The sequence below is a fragment of the Saccostrea echinata genome, unplaced genomic scaffold, assembly GCF_033153115.1.
Source record: "Saccostrea echinata isolate AGI-Se365-2 ecotype Australia unplaced genomic scaffold, CSIRO_AGI_Sech_v1 ptg000016l, whole genome shotgun sequence".
Taxonomy (NCBI): Eukaryota; Metazoa; Mollusca; class Bivalvia; order Ostreida; family Ostreidae; genus Saccostrea; species Saccostrea echinata.
In genome coordinates this window covers 5,272,862-5,289,248 of record NW_026889765.1, presented here as the reverse complement: position 1 = coordinate 5,289,248, position 16,387 = coordinate 5,272,862, and the positions used below count along the sequence as shown (strand labels likewise).

General features: G+C 32.8%; 1 protein-coding gene across 2 annotated transcripts in view; it reads left to right on the top strand.

Annotated features, from left to right (window-relative positions):
* Positions 1–14,729, top strand: part of LOC133188844 (uncharacterized) — a 30,886-nt gene extending 16,157 nt beyond the window's left edge. Inside the window, exons 2-3 of one of the 2 annotated variants that reach the window (XM_061324326.1) lie at positions 13,473–13,549; positions 14,434–14,729. In XM_061324326.1, the coding sequence (XP_061180310.1) occupies positions 13,473–13,549; positions 14,434–14,631 (275 nt within the window). In that variant the 3' untranslated portion in view covers positions 14,632–14,729. Of the gene's footprint in view, positions 1–9,508; positions 9,586–11,657; positions 12,340–13,472; positions 13,550–14,433 lie in introns of those variants that run through there. The other variant, XM_061324327.1, reaches the window with a different exon arrangement.
* Positions 14,730–16,387: the final 1,658 nt, after the last annotated feature.

Genomic DNA, 16,387 nt, shown 5'->3' with positions numbered 1-16,387 from the left:
GACTCAGCTTATAAATAGTTTTCTTGATACTATTTAAAAAAAGATGTCGCTTTAGTATTGATATATAACTTAACAAAATTAATAATAATAAATAAAATTAAAAAAAAAACGATTAAATATATTCTGCTTCACAATTTTTTTTTTTTTTTTTGTTCATTCATTATTTTCACCTTTTGCGAAATAAAAGAAAATACTTTCATAAATATACATACACTGCGGGATTTTAATTTGTTTTTTTTAAAGAGGGAATTTCGCAAAATTCCTGTTCGTGGAGATAACTCCCGTTTGTTTACGATACTAGTTGATCGATGATTTAACCGCGGCGGGGACAGGTACATGTAGGTGATGAATTTCCCGCGGAGGGAACGCGGTTTACGTGTCTCACCTGGCCAAATCCCGCGTTGTGTTTATACCGCGACGGGGCGCGGGAAATACGGGATCCGCGTTGCCTGTACTGTACATGTATAGTCAATCAGATTAGAAATACAGCGACTATCAGAATTTCGGGCCGTAAAAAAGATTAGATTTCAGGTGTAGGCGAATGTGTGTGTACTGTTGGGTTAGTTAATTCATTCAAGATTTATTATATTGTTCGTTTGGACGAAGGCTTCATAAAAATATACACATCAATGAATGTTCAGATTAATTCAAAACTCGGCGGACATTAATTTAATTTAGTTATCTAAAGGCAATGTTATTTCCAGAGACATTTATATTTTCTGTTTTTTGTCTCGGATTTTTCTTTTTTGTGATTTACCGGTTTACAAAGGCCTGTGTTTTAACAGCTGTTCATAAACGCTGTCAATTAATATATGATCAGAGAAAACGAGACATCTCCCGGTAATTCATTTCTTATGGAAAATATATGGATTGACATCTTAGTATTTACCTGTGTAATTACGATGTTAAAAACCGTGACGATGACTGGCCAGGAGGACTACCCGTTATGAAAACAACTCATGATCAACTCAGCTGACCTATAATTGACTTTAATATATGCTGTAAATCAATAAAATCATTTCAGTTTAACCGATATTTTATTGCAAAGATAATGGGAAAAAAAGACTTGGGATTTAGGATTTTTCTGAATTTCAAACGCTTGATATGCTTATATTTGGGGCGCTCTTGCATATGCACTTATAAAACGTGCATGTTCTATACTTGCATGCGTGTACATTGTATGTATCCGTAAAACCTTAAGAGAGCTGATAAATGTGTTCTGATTTTCAGAAAAAATAATGGGAACCTATAAATAATTACATGTTTATCATTTTGTTCGCATACAATAACAAGTTTAGTAGAAAAAAAATAATTTGTTCAAGGTTAGGTGTCTAATAAATTTGTAATATTCAAATACAGTTACGCATGTATGTCTCATTCTACATATTTTGGAGGCGCGTGTGAATGTGGGATTTTGTATTTCCATACGCTCGATATGCATATATTTGGGGCGCTTTGTATATATACAGTTGTACATTTTAAGGGCGTCGACAAAAGAACGTATATTAGATTACATACATGTACATTTAAGTTTCAAAAGTTCCATTACTAGTAGGAATTAATTAAGGTTACATATTTTGAATTTTATTATGAATAAAACAGACAATTAACTCGATATCGAGAAATAAATTGTTTATAAAAATAACTATGCAACTTTCCTGTAATTCAGCGAATAAAATATTAAATAAAATACACTAGCGATTTAATCAAAGATATTATGAAATAATCTGAAAAATTCAACATATTTATCCACTCATGACTTAGTTTACAAAATGAATTTGGAATGGCCATTCTATGATTTGTTTTGTGTATGACTAGGTCGCTGGATCACACACGCCGATTGATCCCCGGTGACCTCCTTTGCCACACGCTATCGAGGGATGTGTTACATAATTGTAAACACACAAGGTGAATGTAAAAGGCGCACACTTAATGGCTGTAAATAGTCTATGCTTCAAACTTATGTTTTATTTTCTCAGTATATTGTTTGTTTTTATATGATAAGAAGAAAAGGTTATCTTTTTCCCCCTTTTTTTAGTAGACTGGTTTATTCGAAAAAAATGAAATAAAACGAAAAGTTGTCAAAAAATAACTTGGAAATAAAGCACAAAACACTTCAAGAACCTTATTCTAAAGAATATTAGCATCTAATGTAGCCAGATTTATTATTTATAGTACGTTTATTTTAGTTACACGCATGAAGAGCTCTCGTTTACTTGCTGAATGAAAACAGTTACCTGTATATGGGTCAAGCTTCTGGCGCATTTAAGACACAAGACTCGAACAAAATAACGTTTTCATGAAATCAATAAGATGTTAAAGAACAACTTCTTTAACGACAGCCATTTCGAAATATTTACCGTTTTTGAGTTATAAAGCAAAAACTTTAAAGGGCTCCAGATCCCTAATTTGAGGGGCCAGCCCCTTTTTAGTGGTGTCAAATGAAAGGCTTTGAAATCGTGCACAACTTTTATTCTACATGTCTTATCAAAATATGTTTAGTTTTAAAGATACAAAGGAAAATATGTCTAAATTTTCGCTCTTTTAGGCGTTCTCAATTTTGACCCCTAATTAGCGCCATTTTGAATACAGAAATCGAAAAACAAAAACCGATGTGCACAACTTCAATCCTTCTATTATCGAAATTCGGTAGAATTTCTGCTCCAGCTTTTGTAGTCTCGGAGCCTTTGTCTGGAAATGAAGCCTAATAAATTTTCATTTAAAGGGCAATAACTCAAAAGCGGAAGTGACTTTTTGAACTGTTTGACAGCATTCTGATAGAGTTTTGTAACGTCTATAAACTCTGCAAATTTGGGCAAAATCCGTTGAGAAATGAGCGAGATATGAGGTCTCAAAGTTGGCGTCTAGGAAAAAGAAGAAAAAAAAAAAGAATAATAATCTTAACCATCAGAATCAGTAGAAGGTCTTCCGTTGGAACGGAAGACCTTAATAATCTTAACCATCAGAATCAGTAGAAGGTCTTCCGCCTGGAGCGGAAGACCTTAAAAATGAAATACTATTTGGAATGTCTTTAATTTGTTTTGAAGTGAGATATTCCTTTAAGTTATGAAAATTATTTTTCCTCATAGTAATAAGCACTTTAATTTCAATTCTCATAATTTTTTGTCATCACCATTGTTTTTGTCACCTGTATAGTTACCTTTCTACAATATTTTTTTAACATTGTCCTCGTCTGTTTCCATGATGTTTGCACGAATTATAATTTTTGTTAAATCCATTGTCATTCTATTATGTTTAATTGGCATAACCAAAGTAAATTCTTATCACAGCGTTAGTCTTATTACAACTACAGTATTCTTAACATTCATTATCATATCAAAGAATCTTTAAACAATCAAACTAGATAGCATTAAAGAATAACAACATTTAGCCGCTTTATCCTGATCAATTGTATTTCTTATCTTATCTATAATTATTAATACCAAAGTGTTTATCGACAAAATACATCGTTTGCTAAACACGATATGTTTAAAACATTCCTTAATATGCCATGCACATTAAAGGCGACGAGTTACAAAGATCATTTCGTTCTGATATAATAATTTGTTTTGAAATTTGAAAATAATTATTAATCACTTTGATTTTTATATTTATTATAGGATTGATATTATTTATTACAATTTACTTGAACATTTTTTCATTGTTTTTTTATTGCATTATTTTGAATTAAGAAAACACGGTAAATTTCTTTTTAAATCACACAAAAGAGAGAGAGAAAAAAAATCATAAAAGATGAATTGTTATCATGAAAAGAACATAATCATTTTTTAGGGATTTAGTTTAGTTGTAATAATGTCATTCACCTTTCACTATTGCACTGAATTAAAATACTGATGAAAATCATGTAAATTACTACTATAAAAGGAGTTTAGACATATGACTTGAAATTAAATTCATCGAAAAATGAACAAAGCAATCTCTCCATAGAAAACTATTGATTCTAAGTCATGAATGTAAGGGAAATTTGAATAATTATCGTTTTAAAATATAATAGAAATGATTTTTAAATATCAATATGAGATATATTATACTTTTATTACGAGATTAAATATCAGTAACAGAAAATTTATGCAGCTTTAAAATTACCATGTATGCAGATGTTTATATTTGGTAAAGTTAGATGTTTACTTTAAAAAAGTCTTTGTACTGAAATTTTACATGTTCAAAGAATTTGATCACACATGTACAAGAAGTACATGTAGTAAGACTAAATAACATCACACCAAATTTGTAGGTCTACACTAGTTCAATCCAAACATATATATTCCTGAGAAATCCTCATTTATTTATTATTATCTTTGAAGACACTTACGTAAAATATAACAGTTAATGATATTATATTGCCATCTCATCTTCTGCAATTAGTAATTCATTATATAACTTCGACAGAGAATCGACAGAAAAAAAACCCACAAACTGTCGTGTAAAATAACGTAACAGCATACTTTGTAACAAAATAAATTCGTTTCTTCTCACAAACTATGAAAGATTTTGGAAAAATTAAGGAAATTGGGGTTAATTATCAATCATTGAAAACCAAAGGACACTAGAGGTCTCATATGTCCGTTGCCCAATCATATATAAACTTAATTCATTTTATCTCGATTGAAGACATAATGAATAAAAATTCTATCCCATCAAAGGTAATTAAACGGACTTGCTAGTGAGACCAACCACTTTAATGTGAAAACAACTTTTAAAAGTGGTCTTTTATTTCATATGTATCTGGAACTTTCCTTTCTTCAATTGGCTGAAAACATAACATATTAAAATGACATGAAATAAATGATTTAATGAATAAACAATCTTCGACCAAGTCTACATTATACTCATTAAATTATCAAACACTTTTTACTATATTTGGAGGGAGGGGGGTCTTGAGGAGAAACAGGAAGAAAGACACATATTTACAGCTGAGAAGGAGAAACTTTGTTTTTGGAGCAATATATTTAGGAAGTGGAATAAATCAAATGTGGATTCTAAAAATTTCGAAAATTTGAAACGTACTGTTGCACAATATACTGTACGTGTACATAAATTGGCGTATTAAAAATTTAGCACAATCAAGGGGTATGGAGTTGTTGGCGTTATCATGAATTAGCGCTATACATGTCCGTGCCGTGTATTGTAGTAGTAAATGATTTCTTAGTGGTATTCATGAATTAGCGCATCGTTGTCAGCGCCAAAGCCGCTAAAATATGAAGAATATATGAAGTGATAAAAAGCAAATGCGGATTCTCAAAAACTTTGAAGAACTTTTTAAAAAAAAAAAATTAAGAAATCACATTATTTTCTATTCCTCCTGATAAATTAAAGACCTGGATTTTTGACATCATGGACAACTGCTTCTTCAATAAAAATGGTAAACGGAAACTTTCTTATTTTGTGGTTGTTCATCCATGAAATTACGTCTTTTAAAATATCACTCTGATTCTATTCACAAGTATATCGTATTTGATATGAAAAAGAAGCTAGAGTTCCTATGACCAGGCCTCAGGATCATGAAGCAGTTTTAGATTTGAATAAAGTCAAAAGTTTTACATGCAATTTGTCTCACTAGAAGTTTTATTATAGAACACACATAAAATTTGAAATGTTATTTAATACTGTCTCCCTTTTATGTTGTTAATTTAGATTCCCAAGTGTTATTTGTAATAAATATTCATTTTCTGGATGACTGAAATTCTCATTAAGTCTAAGACTGCTTCACGATCCTCGGGACAGGTCTTCCAAAAACCTGCTGGAATTCCCATGGATAGGAATTCTGCCCCTTTATTAGCCAACTCGTTTTTTTTTCATTCATATGAAACACATTTTTATTTCAAAAACTTCTACATGGAAAGAAAAAGTCTTTTGGTGTGGCCTTCAATTAAAAATTGAGATATATCGACGATGTCTCGTCATTGTCATCTCTCTCGAGAGATGACATATTAAGTTTGTAACCCCGGATATGAAGCCCCAGTGTAAGCTGCCATTGATAAGCTGGTGGTCTGGCAAATGACACGATTTCTAAATATAGATATGTATACAAAACTGCTCAATGACAAAGAATGGGCGATCTGTCAAACAGGCCATCTTAAAAAAGAAGAACTACACATAAATCATAGGGAGTAACAGAGACAATATTGCTTGGGTAGTGGTGGGTCTTCAAAATACATGCAGTTATCTAATCATGGTCAGCGCGTGTGTATCAGAATGCACTAAACATGGCATCGATTAGAACGGCCAAGGCGTGGATCAAAGTATTTACAGAAAAAACAAAGTGGCGGGTCTTCAAATAACATGCAGTTATCTAGGCTGTTACGTAAATGATGACCAGTGCGTGTGTATCAAAGTACACTTTACCTGGCATCGATTAGATCAGCCAAGGCGTGAATCTAAGAATTTACAGAAAAACAAAATCAAAGTAAATACTCGCATTAAACACATGTTAAAAGTTTTAAATACGACTGATGTGAATTGATGTCGAAAATTTTACCTTTATGTGTATGTTAGTCATTTAATAACCTGATGCCATTTTTAAAATATTTTTTTAAAACAAATAGTTAATGTTAAAACTACAGGCATTGGAAGAAAGATTATATAATCATTGTGAATTTTTACGCATGTCTGCACTATTCTTTTTTTTTTTTGTTCTATAAAAAATAAATGTCAGAAATACAATATTGTTACCTCTGTATAAAAGACGCAATTTCTTTACCCGAGGTGTATTTTGAGAATTTATAATTAAAGCATCTGCAATCATTTTCTTTGTGTAATTTTAAATTGCATTATTGGTTAGTGGCAAAAAAGCTATCAAATCACTTCTCTTATTCTTGAAATATTATTATATAAAATGATTGTTTCCTTGAACAGCCTAAATATCAGGGTTGGTAAATTGGTACTCTTTCCGATAATTTGTAAATGCCTAATTTTAGCTTATACCGTGTAAATTTTATTACTGACCTATATTTAAATGCATGTGAGGGTTATTTCTTTGGAGAAACCATATATTTAAAAGTGGAAAATCTTTCGAAATCAACTGAGGGCCGGTGTCGTATAGTGAGACTTCCCCATAGTGAGATTTCCCCCTGAAGACTGGCTATATAGTGAGATATACCCCGATAAGACTGGCTATATAGTGAGACTTCCTTCCGGAAGATCGACTGACAATAGAGTGAGACTTCTCCGGGGAAGTCTCACTAATTAGCCAGTCTCCCCCCCCCCCTTTCATGGTGAGACTTCCCCTGAAATGTAGTTTCCGGAATATTTTATTTCATTGTAAAACAATATTTTTCAGTATATGAATAAAAGTTCTCCGTTTATTAATAATTAAAACATCTTAATAGCCTTTTAACAGATTGTTAGCCAAAAATAATTATGGGATGACATGTACATGTATATTGATGCGAGATAACTGAATGAAAAATGTACGTTATTGTTTCAAGTATACATCTTTCTTTACTATATTGTATTTATTGCGTTCCCCATGAAGGTTAACATAAGCAAATTCCAAGAGTCCACGAGTAATGATCTATTAAATGTTAAATGTGTTTCTTTTTATAAGAATTATTTTGGAACAATTCAATTATTTACTGTGCACGATAAATTTTTAATACGCACTTCTATATTTATTCATACATGTATCTATTTTATAAGATCATTATCAAAATGCAAATATATATACATCGTCGATGTAAATAAAATACTAATGAACATGGAAGGGGGAAGCTTCACTATGGTCGTTTAAGGGGGAAGACTCACTATATAGTAATTCTCCCCCACCGGGGAGTCTTACCGCTATATATAGCCATATTTCCGGGGGGAAGTCTCACTATGGGGGTGGGAGTCTCACTATATGACACCGGACTAATTCAAGTTAGCGCTTTAAACTTCTTGGCTGTTGTCCGAGTAAGCTGCTGTGATTTAAAGTCAAAAGGAACGCTAAGGTTTTACCCATCCATTTTTTAAACACATATACAAAAAATATTTGAAATTACTGTTGCAAATGTTTACTGAAAGGCAGTTGGCCTCTATCTTCCCCACATTTTTTTGTTGCAGCATATTCATACTCCCCCCCCCCCCCAATGTGTTTTCGAGAGAGTCAAAAAGTTTAAATCTTCCCTCCCATCCACGAAATAAGAATTTCGAGTTTGAACACCCCCTTTTTTCCTAGTGAAAGATTATTCAGGTAAGTTGTAATTTTTTTTCTGACTATACCCCCCTCCCCTTTTTTGAAAAAAAGTTCTTCTGCTTGTAATCGCTGAGGAAAAAAATGTTACATTCCACTGTTTATTCTGTGCCCCCCCCCCCTTTTGAAAAAAAGTTCTTCTGTCTGTAATAGCTGAGGAAAAAATGTTACATTCCACTGTTTATTCTGTGACATTAATGAAGCCAAAGAGATGACATTTCAGGCTTTCTGGAAAGCCAAACTTGTTAAAAATATTATTTTCATTCATATGTAAACTCAGTATATATCAGTAAACTCGAAACAAAAGACACCACAGAGTCTGCAATATTATTTTGTTTCCTATATGGATGATTAACGTTAATGGAAAACTAACAATTACACTATACGACAAACGGGATGACTTCAGCTTCTCTTTGTCAACGTACCATACTTACGTAGCAACATTTCATTTCCACCGGCGTAGTGTCTATGTTTCCCAACTGATTCAGTGTGGAAAAGCGTGTTTTGTGTACAATTTTGTAAGTCGATTGCTGACAACGTTCGTGTTTCAAGGCTTTTAAAAACCTCGTTCAAAGGCAACATTTAACAAATCTATGGCCGCTTGAATGACCTTGTTTGCAAATACAGCCTAACACTGGGTCTTCTATTCGTCATGTTTCATACAAACTGTTGGGCCATTCTTTTTATATTCATTTTTTAGCACGGAAACTCCGTTTACCTTATCAATACAGATGGCTCAAGGTGGGTGTGAGCGGTCGACAGAGAATGCTTACTCCTCTAAGCACGTGATCTAAAACTCTGGTGTGTCCAGTGTCCCCTTCTTGATTCGTATTGTTTTTACGATTTATGTGATTGATTACTAGTACTGTTCGTTGTTTTCAATTTTTACGGTTTTAGACGGGGGAAAAAATAACCTGTCTTTTAGTGACCTAATATGTCGTGTTTGTGCGTAGAAAATTACGTGTTTTTCATAAATGGTAGTTTTTAAACCATTTAATAAGACTTTATGAAATTAAGAATTAAAACCTTAGTTTTGTGATACATGCAGTTTGTCTTAATTATGGCCAACAATTGTTTGTTATCTTTTAGCGAAGTTACAAGCAAATGAATATCTCATCGCAGTACAATTATACACTTAACTCGACACTCATTTGGTTCCTCCAATTAAGCTTTCTCTAGGTCTCCAACAACAACAACAACACAAAAATGAAAATTAAAAAAAAAAAAAAAAATAAAAAAAAAAAAAAACACATATAAGGTCACTTAAAGACAGATAAATTAATGATTTAAAAAAACGATTTTTTTTTAAAAATAAAGGTGGTATGGACTTCGGATCCATCTTGAATAATGCACTCGGTTTTGCTGAAGCACTTGGAACATCCGGCTCTGGAGAGGTGAGAACAAATACGTACATCCATAAATAATTAAGTTTACTGAGTCTTATGTATTTTTATGCCTGTTACCAGTGAATGATCTGTTTATATTTTAATGGGTAATGGGTAATGGTCACGTCACTTTTGTTTAATAAATTATAAATTTTTAGGTCACCTGAGTCACTCAGGTGACCTATTGCTATCTCTTTTCGTCCGTCGTCGTGCGTCGTCCGTCGTTCGTCGGTCGTAAACTTTTGAACATTTTCAGCTTATTCTCTGGAACCAGCAGACCAATTTCAACCAATTTTGGCATATAGCATCTATGGGTAAAGGGGAACAAAAATTGTGAAATTCGTGGCCCCTGCCCCCCTGGGGCCTGAGGGGTGGGGCCAAAACCATCAAAATTAATGCAATCTTTAAAAATCTTCTTCTTTACTCCTGGACATCAAGCAGTCAAACTGTTAGCATGATTGTAATAAGCATTGAGCCATCTACCAAAATTTTGAAATTCATGGCCCCAGGGTCAGGGGTTCTGGTGCTAGGGCGGGGCTATATAGATCATATAATGAAAGTGCATTATTTCTTTGAAAATCTTCTTCTCTACTCCTGGGTATTATTTAAACAAATTAAATACATAGTTATGATAAGCAAGGGTGACTCTACCGAAATTGTGAAATTCATAGCCCCAGGGTCAGGGGTTCTGGTGCTAGGGCGGGGCTATGTATAGATCAGGCTAAATAGATCATATAGTGAAAGTGCATTCTTTCTTTGAAAATCTTCTTCTCTTCTCCTGAGTATTATTTAAACAAATACATGTTATGATAAGCAAGGATGCCTCTTCCAAGATTGTGAATTTCATGACCCCTGGATCAGAGGTTCTGATATTAGGGTGGGGCTCTATTTATTATATAGTGAAAATACATTAATGCTTTAAAAATCTTCTCTGCACCTGGGCATATCAGAGGCAAAAAGAGTAAAAGTTTTAATAAGGAAGGGTATTTTTACCAGATTTTTGAACATCAGAATCATTTGGTCAAGTGTTCTGGTTCATGCCAGGGCTCTATTAATTTGTATTCTACTGAGAGGAGTTATTCCCCTTTGCCATTTACTTGTGATAATTAATCACTGTAAATAATGTACTTGAAAGGTTAATAGAATAAGAGAATTATGCAAGAATTTGTATTGTATAATACAAAAAGTACTTTCATGGTTATAATGATCAGGTAGACTTGTAAGTAACAGAAAAATAAAAATGAGACAAAAATAACTTCTCTTATTAAATGTTCATCAAAGACCAAGAGAGGCCAATGTAAGAGATTTCAACAAGGAATTTAAAGAGTACAGAAGCATTGATTATAAGTTTGTTTATATACTGTTTGGTGAGAGTGATAAATGGGGAACAGATTAGAACCTAATTTATGTACAGTAACTGTAAGTAATGAACACTAGACTAATTATTTTGTTGATCCAGATCACCCTATTTTTCTTGCTTTTGGGCAACAAAGCTTCACCTTTCAGTTCATTTTATACTCTATGGATCCTATAAATTGTTGTATTATACTCAGGTGACCGTTAAGGCCCTTGGGCCTCTTGTTTTAATAATTATCCTGTTTTGTCTGTATACAAGTTCAACTTCATCTCACTCACAAAATCCTCAACAATAGATCCCCCAAAACAAAATCTTAATACTTTAGTAGAAGCAAAATGCACCAATTAATCTTCAGGAAAATCACACACAGGAACACCCCCCCCCCCCTCTTCCCCAAAAAGAGATAAAAATAAAGTTAACGTTCGCAAGCCTTTTTTTTTTTTTAAAAGAATTATATTCATTTAATGAGCTTGATAACTTTTCTATAACACTTTCAAGGGCCATATGTAGATAAAATATAAATGTGTATTTTTCATCATTGATTCTTGCTACAATACCTATTGTAACAGTCACATTTATACTGCTTACAAATATGGTCTTTGGGAAGTGTTTTCTGATTACGTAATTATTGCTTCAAGGGCAAATAGTAGTAATGAAAGTTCTGCTGCATTTGAAATGATCTAAAGTGATGATAAGAACTTTGTTTGTTAATTGTTTCTTTCAGGTAGATCGAGGTAGAGGTTGCACTATCCACTGGAAATTTAATGGAAAAATCAGTGGATTGAAATGGAAATATGCTGGAAAATGTTCCGATTCCTGCACGGGGTTGTCAGCTAAGTCCACAACTCACAGCAGGGATGGGGCAATTGAACATTGCCTCCGAGATTTGTTCGACAGACTGTCGGCTAGGAACGAATTATAAGTGAAATTTTCTTGTGTTTTACATCTAAACAATACAAAACTTGAATACTGTTTTAGAAGTTAATCATATTGTTTTTGTACTGAACTAATCTGAAGTTAATATATATTTTAATGTTATGTTAACAGGTAAACTCAATTGTTATATGGCAAAAACATATAGAGATGATATTCTTTTCAAATGAAGAAATTCTATGAAAGATTTCATCAGCATGAAAATACATGGTCCTATACTGTAAAATCACATATGTTCGTGGGGTCATATTTTCGGGTTTCCTCTGAAGATTACGTCCAATTGATACATTTGTATGTACATATTTTATGAAGTTATAGCTTCTTTAAATCTTCAGAATATTTTTACTATAATTGTAATATGTAAAATCTCTTCACAGACTCTTTATGTTGTTGGTTGATGACATATGATAGGGCTGCTTATTTGAAAATTTATTGATGACAATTACTCACTTAAAATTCAATGATATCAACAATATGGATTTTTTTTCATTATTGTTTTGTCTTTAAAAACAAGAATTGTGTAAATTCTGCTTTTTAACGTGTCATTGTGATTCTATTTTCAAATAAAACGAACTGAATAAATTCCACAACTGTTTTTCTTTAGATAAATTTATACACTTAACAGATGAAATAGGTAAAAATAACGAACAGTAATGGATCTCAAAAAACCTACATTAAATATAAATCTTAGAACGGAGGGGGGGGGGGGGGTGTCATAAAACAATTCCAGAGGTGGGATCAAGCATCTCCAGTTGACCGGTTATCCGCCCCGTGAGCCTTGTGTATTGATCAGGTAGACAAAATAATTCATAGCCAAATTTAGTATAAAAAACAAAGGCTACGACATTGGTATGAAATATGTCAGTCAAAATATGCCCCAATGATAGGTTGAATTTACAAAATACTTACTTTTAACGAGTTTGTTGAAATTCCTTAACATCAACTTATTTGCCAGTAGCCTGCCTCGGGTTTTAAAAAAATGATCGTACTCAGAGCATGCTCGTGAGTATCGAATAAATTTGGAGACATAAGCTATATGCTGGTGATAGTGGAATATTAATACATTAATAAAGAAAGTTGACGATGGAAAATATAGTTATCTCGTTTGTCATACAGTTATGTTGTTAGTTGACTCTTATCGCTTTTAGTCAGTGAAACATCCATATATAAAGAGATATGGCAGACTTTTTGGTGTCTTTTCTTTAAAAAAAAAAAGCCTGACTCGAAGAACTTAACTGTCTAAAAGACGTACGCTTTCTCTTATCATTTGCTTAAACTAAAACCTAGTCTCAGATTAAGATTTAACGATATTTTTTCTAAAATGCAAAATGATCTCTTTAACTGCCATTTTTTAAACCTTAAAAGTATACCTTGTAATTGTGTATGAGGCGATTAAACCACAAGTTCCCTCTTTTGAAATTATAGAAGATTTTTTTTCTATAAATGCATTGCAAGTCAAGTATTTCAGCTTTGAGAGTTTCTGAAGGTATGGCCTGATACTTTTCGACAAGCCTTATTCCATATCAATCACGCCATAGCTAGATCGAAAAGGATTATTTTCTGTAAAAGCATATTACCTGGGTGATAAATATTGTTCTATTTACAGCTGGAGTGGATGTAGGAACCATAGTGAACACAGTATTAGGACTTGCTAAAGCTTCTGGGACAGAGAACTCTGGAAAAGTATGTAAAAATGACAAGCTATGTTGTCTGCACATCTTGTTAAATAGGAAGCATAATATTTCATGATGTTGACAACAATGACATTATTCCATGTACATGCATATTTATAAGTAATTTACTCATATTCTGATTAAAGATTTGTTGAATGCAATTTAATTGACTTTCTCATTATGACATATTAGCTTGAGATGTTAGAAATGTAGCCTTCACTTTTCATGTAACTCCGAGAGAACCCCCCCCCCCCCCCCCCCCGAGAATTTATATAAACCAACCACTGTACAGTATAAAAAAGGAATATAAATTTATGTCTCTTGAAGGACTCTCTTTTATATTCATAGCAATTAGGTACAGCAAACCTTAAGGCAGAATTAACGAAAATAGCCAGTACCATGCGCATTGAAAATGATTAAAAATTCTAAAAACCAAAAAGCTACTATTCTAATTATCTTGATTTAGAAAATAATACTAAATAACAATCCGTCTGAGTTTAGAACATGTTGATATACATGTATGAACGAATCATGTTCTGAATTAATTCACAATGCTTTCGAATACGTGCTTGAAGAAACAAAACCTCGCGAAAGATATTATAACAATGTCAAAAGATTTAGCAAAACCAACATCATAGTCATAAAACAGTATCAGATAAATACTTTTTGCTTGAAATGACAGTTCATGAAAAACGGGATTCTCTTACATAAAATGCTATTTATTCTTCAAATCCAATTAGAAGAAAAAAAACTTGTTGCATATGCAAATAGCCTATACTACATAAAGTATTTCTGTATTTCCATAATAAAAGTATTCATATTTTGTTCTGATATTACATGAAAATGTAGACATTGACTCGGCTTCACGTTACATATACCTGTCTCCTATTTCAGGTAGAACGAGGCAGGGGTTGCACTGTAAATTGGAGCTTTAAAGGACAAATGATGGGATTTCAGTGGAAGTATATCGGTGTATGTGTGGATTCATGCACAGGACAGTCAGCTACGTCCGTTACACATAGTAGAGACGGTGCAATTGAGCACTGTCTCAGAGATTTGTTCCAGAAGTTGTCCTCTAAGAATGAACTGTAATTTTCTGTCATATGGACACCTCCTCTTAAGATACATATTCTATTAAAACATGAAACATTTTTGCACAACTTTTATATCTAATACACACGCCAAAAGTATTTTAACATGTTACATCATTTATTTTGTCATATAACTTTTAATATTTCATTCCTAGAGTTAAAAAAGGTGTTCTTCTGCTTAATTAAGCGCCTCGGATTTTCGGAATGAGCATATACATATACCGTGGAATCTAGAATTTTCATATTTTGTTGTTTTCATGGTGTGAAGAAACCCACAAATTTTTGTCCTTTCAAAAAAAAAAAAAAAAAAAAAAAAAAAAAAAAAAAAAAAAAGTAAAAAATTCAAACTACAGTATCATCGTCATTTTTTAATACCCCACAAACCAATATGAAAAAGGTGAAGATAACGAACAGTGATGGATTTAAAAAATCTACAAACAATACAAATCTGTGAACAGGGCATAAAACAGGGTCCCCCGGAAATTCCAGAGATGGGATCAGATGCCTAGTAGGAGTAAGCATCCCCTGTTGACCGGTCACACCCGCCGTGAGCCCTATATATTGATCAGGTAGATGGAAAATTCCGTAGATAAATTTTGTGTAAAAACAAAGGGCTAACAATTCGTATGAGAAACGTCAGCCAAAATACGACCCAACAATAGGTTTTAATATACCTTCATTGAGAAATATATTTTGTTACAATGTCAAGAAATGCAGAGTCGGCTCTCCTTTACAGTGAGATTCTGCCCCAGATTTTCATTGTACTCAAGAACAGTAATTGTCAGTTATAATATTACATGTTATTATCAAATTCAAAGTCACGAAAGTGTTTTAATCAGTAAATCGGTGATGCAGAAACACGACTTGCAAGCTTAAGCGTCAACGTAAACAGTTTCACTAGCGAATCCCGATCCCGATCAAGGAACGAACTCTGCGACATCGAGTATCATACACTCATTGCATATACATGTATCTTCCCAAGAGGGTTTCTTAAACAAGGGCTGTCTGGAAAAATATTATAAATGACCTTTTTAAAATAAATTTTACTTCCTTTTTTGTAATCCCATTCCAGTAAAGATCAATATTAGGAAACGGTCGACAAATCTTTACAATTTTAGAGAGAAAAAAAATCTTATATCGGGTATAAAAACAATTCATTACCTTTTTTATTTCAAGTTAACTGGGATATATCGAGTCGACATATGAATGAAAGGAACCATTGTTAATTGATAAAACGTCGTCGATATATCTGAAAGTAGAGTTGATGGCCACGTCAAGCAAGGTTTATTTTTTCTTCTCAGGTAGAAGTATTGAATAAAGTCTGCTTAGGAATATAAAAACACGTCGGCTAATAAAGGAATTCCACAGTGTTTTGGAAGACCTGGACTCCGAAGACTACATAAATGTTGTCAATGAGGAACTTCAGCATCCTTTTAATGTCAGCTTAAGAGTACTTGTGTGTACAATCAGAGGGATTTTTTTCTCAAAACACGCAAAGGAGAGGTTTTGATAAGGCTGTTTTCAGCCCCTCAAGAAATATTATGACATTTTTATATGTTGTAAATAAACTTATTATCTACCAAAGAATATGAAAATAATTTAAATGGCGCATTTCCTGGTCACTTAATAAAAATGTAAGTATACCCCCTTCCCTTTATTTTTGGAGTAGACATTTCTAAAAGCAGATTATGAAGGATGATGTTAATAATATTAATCACAGTCAAAATATTTTTATCATGTTATGTAATAATATCCCC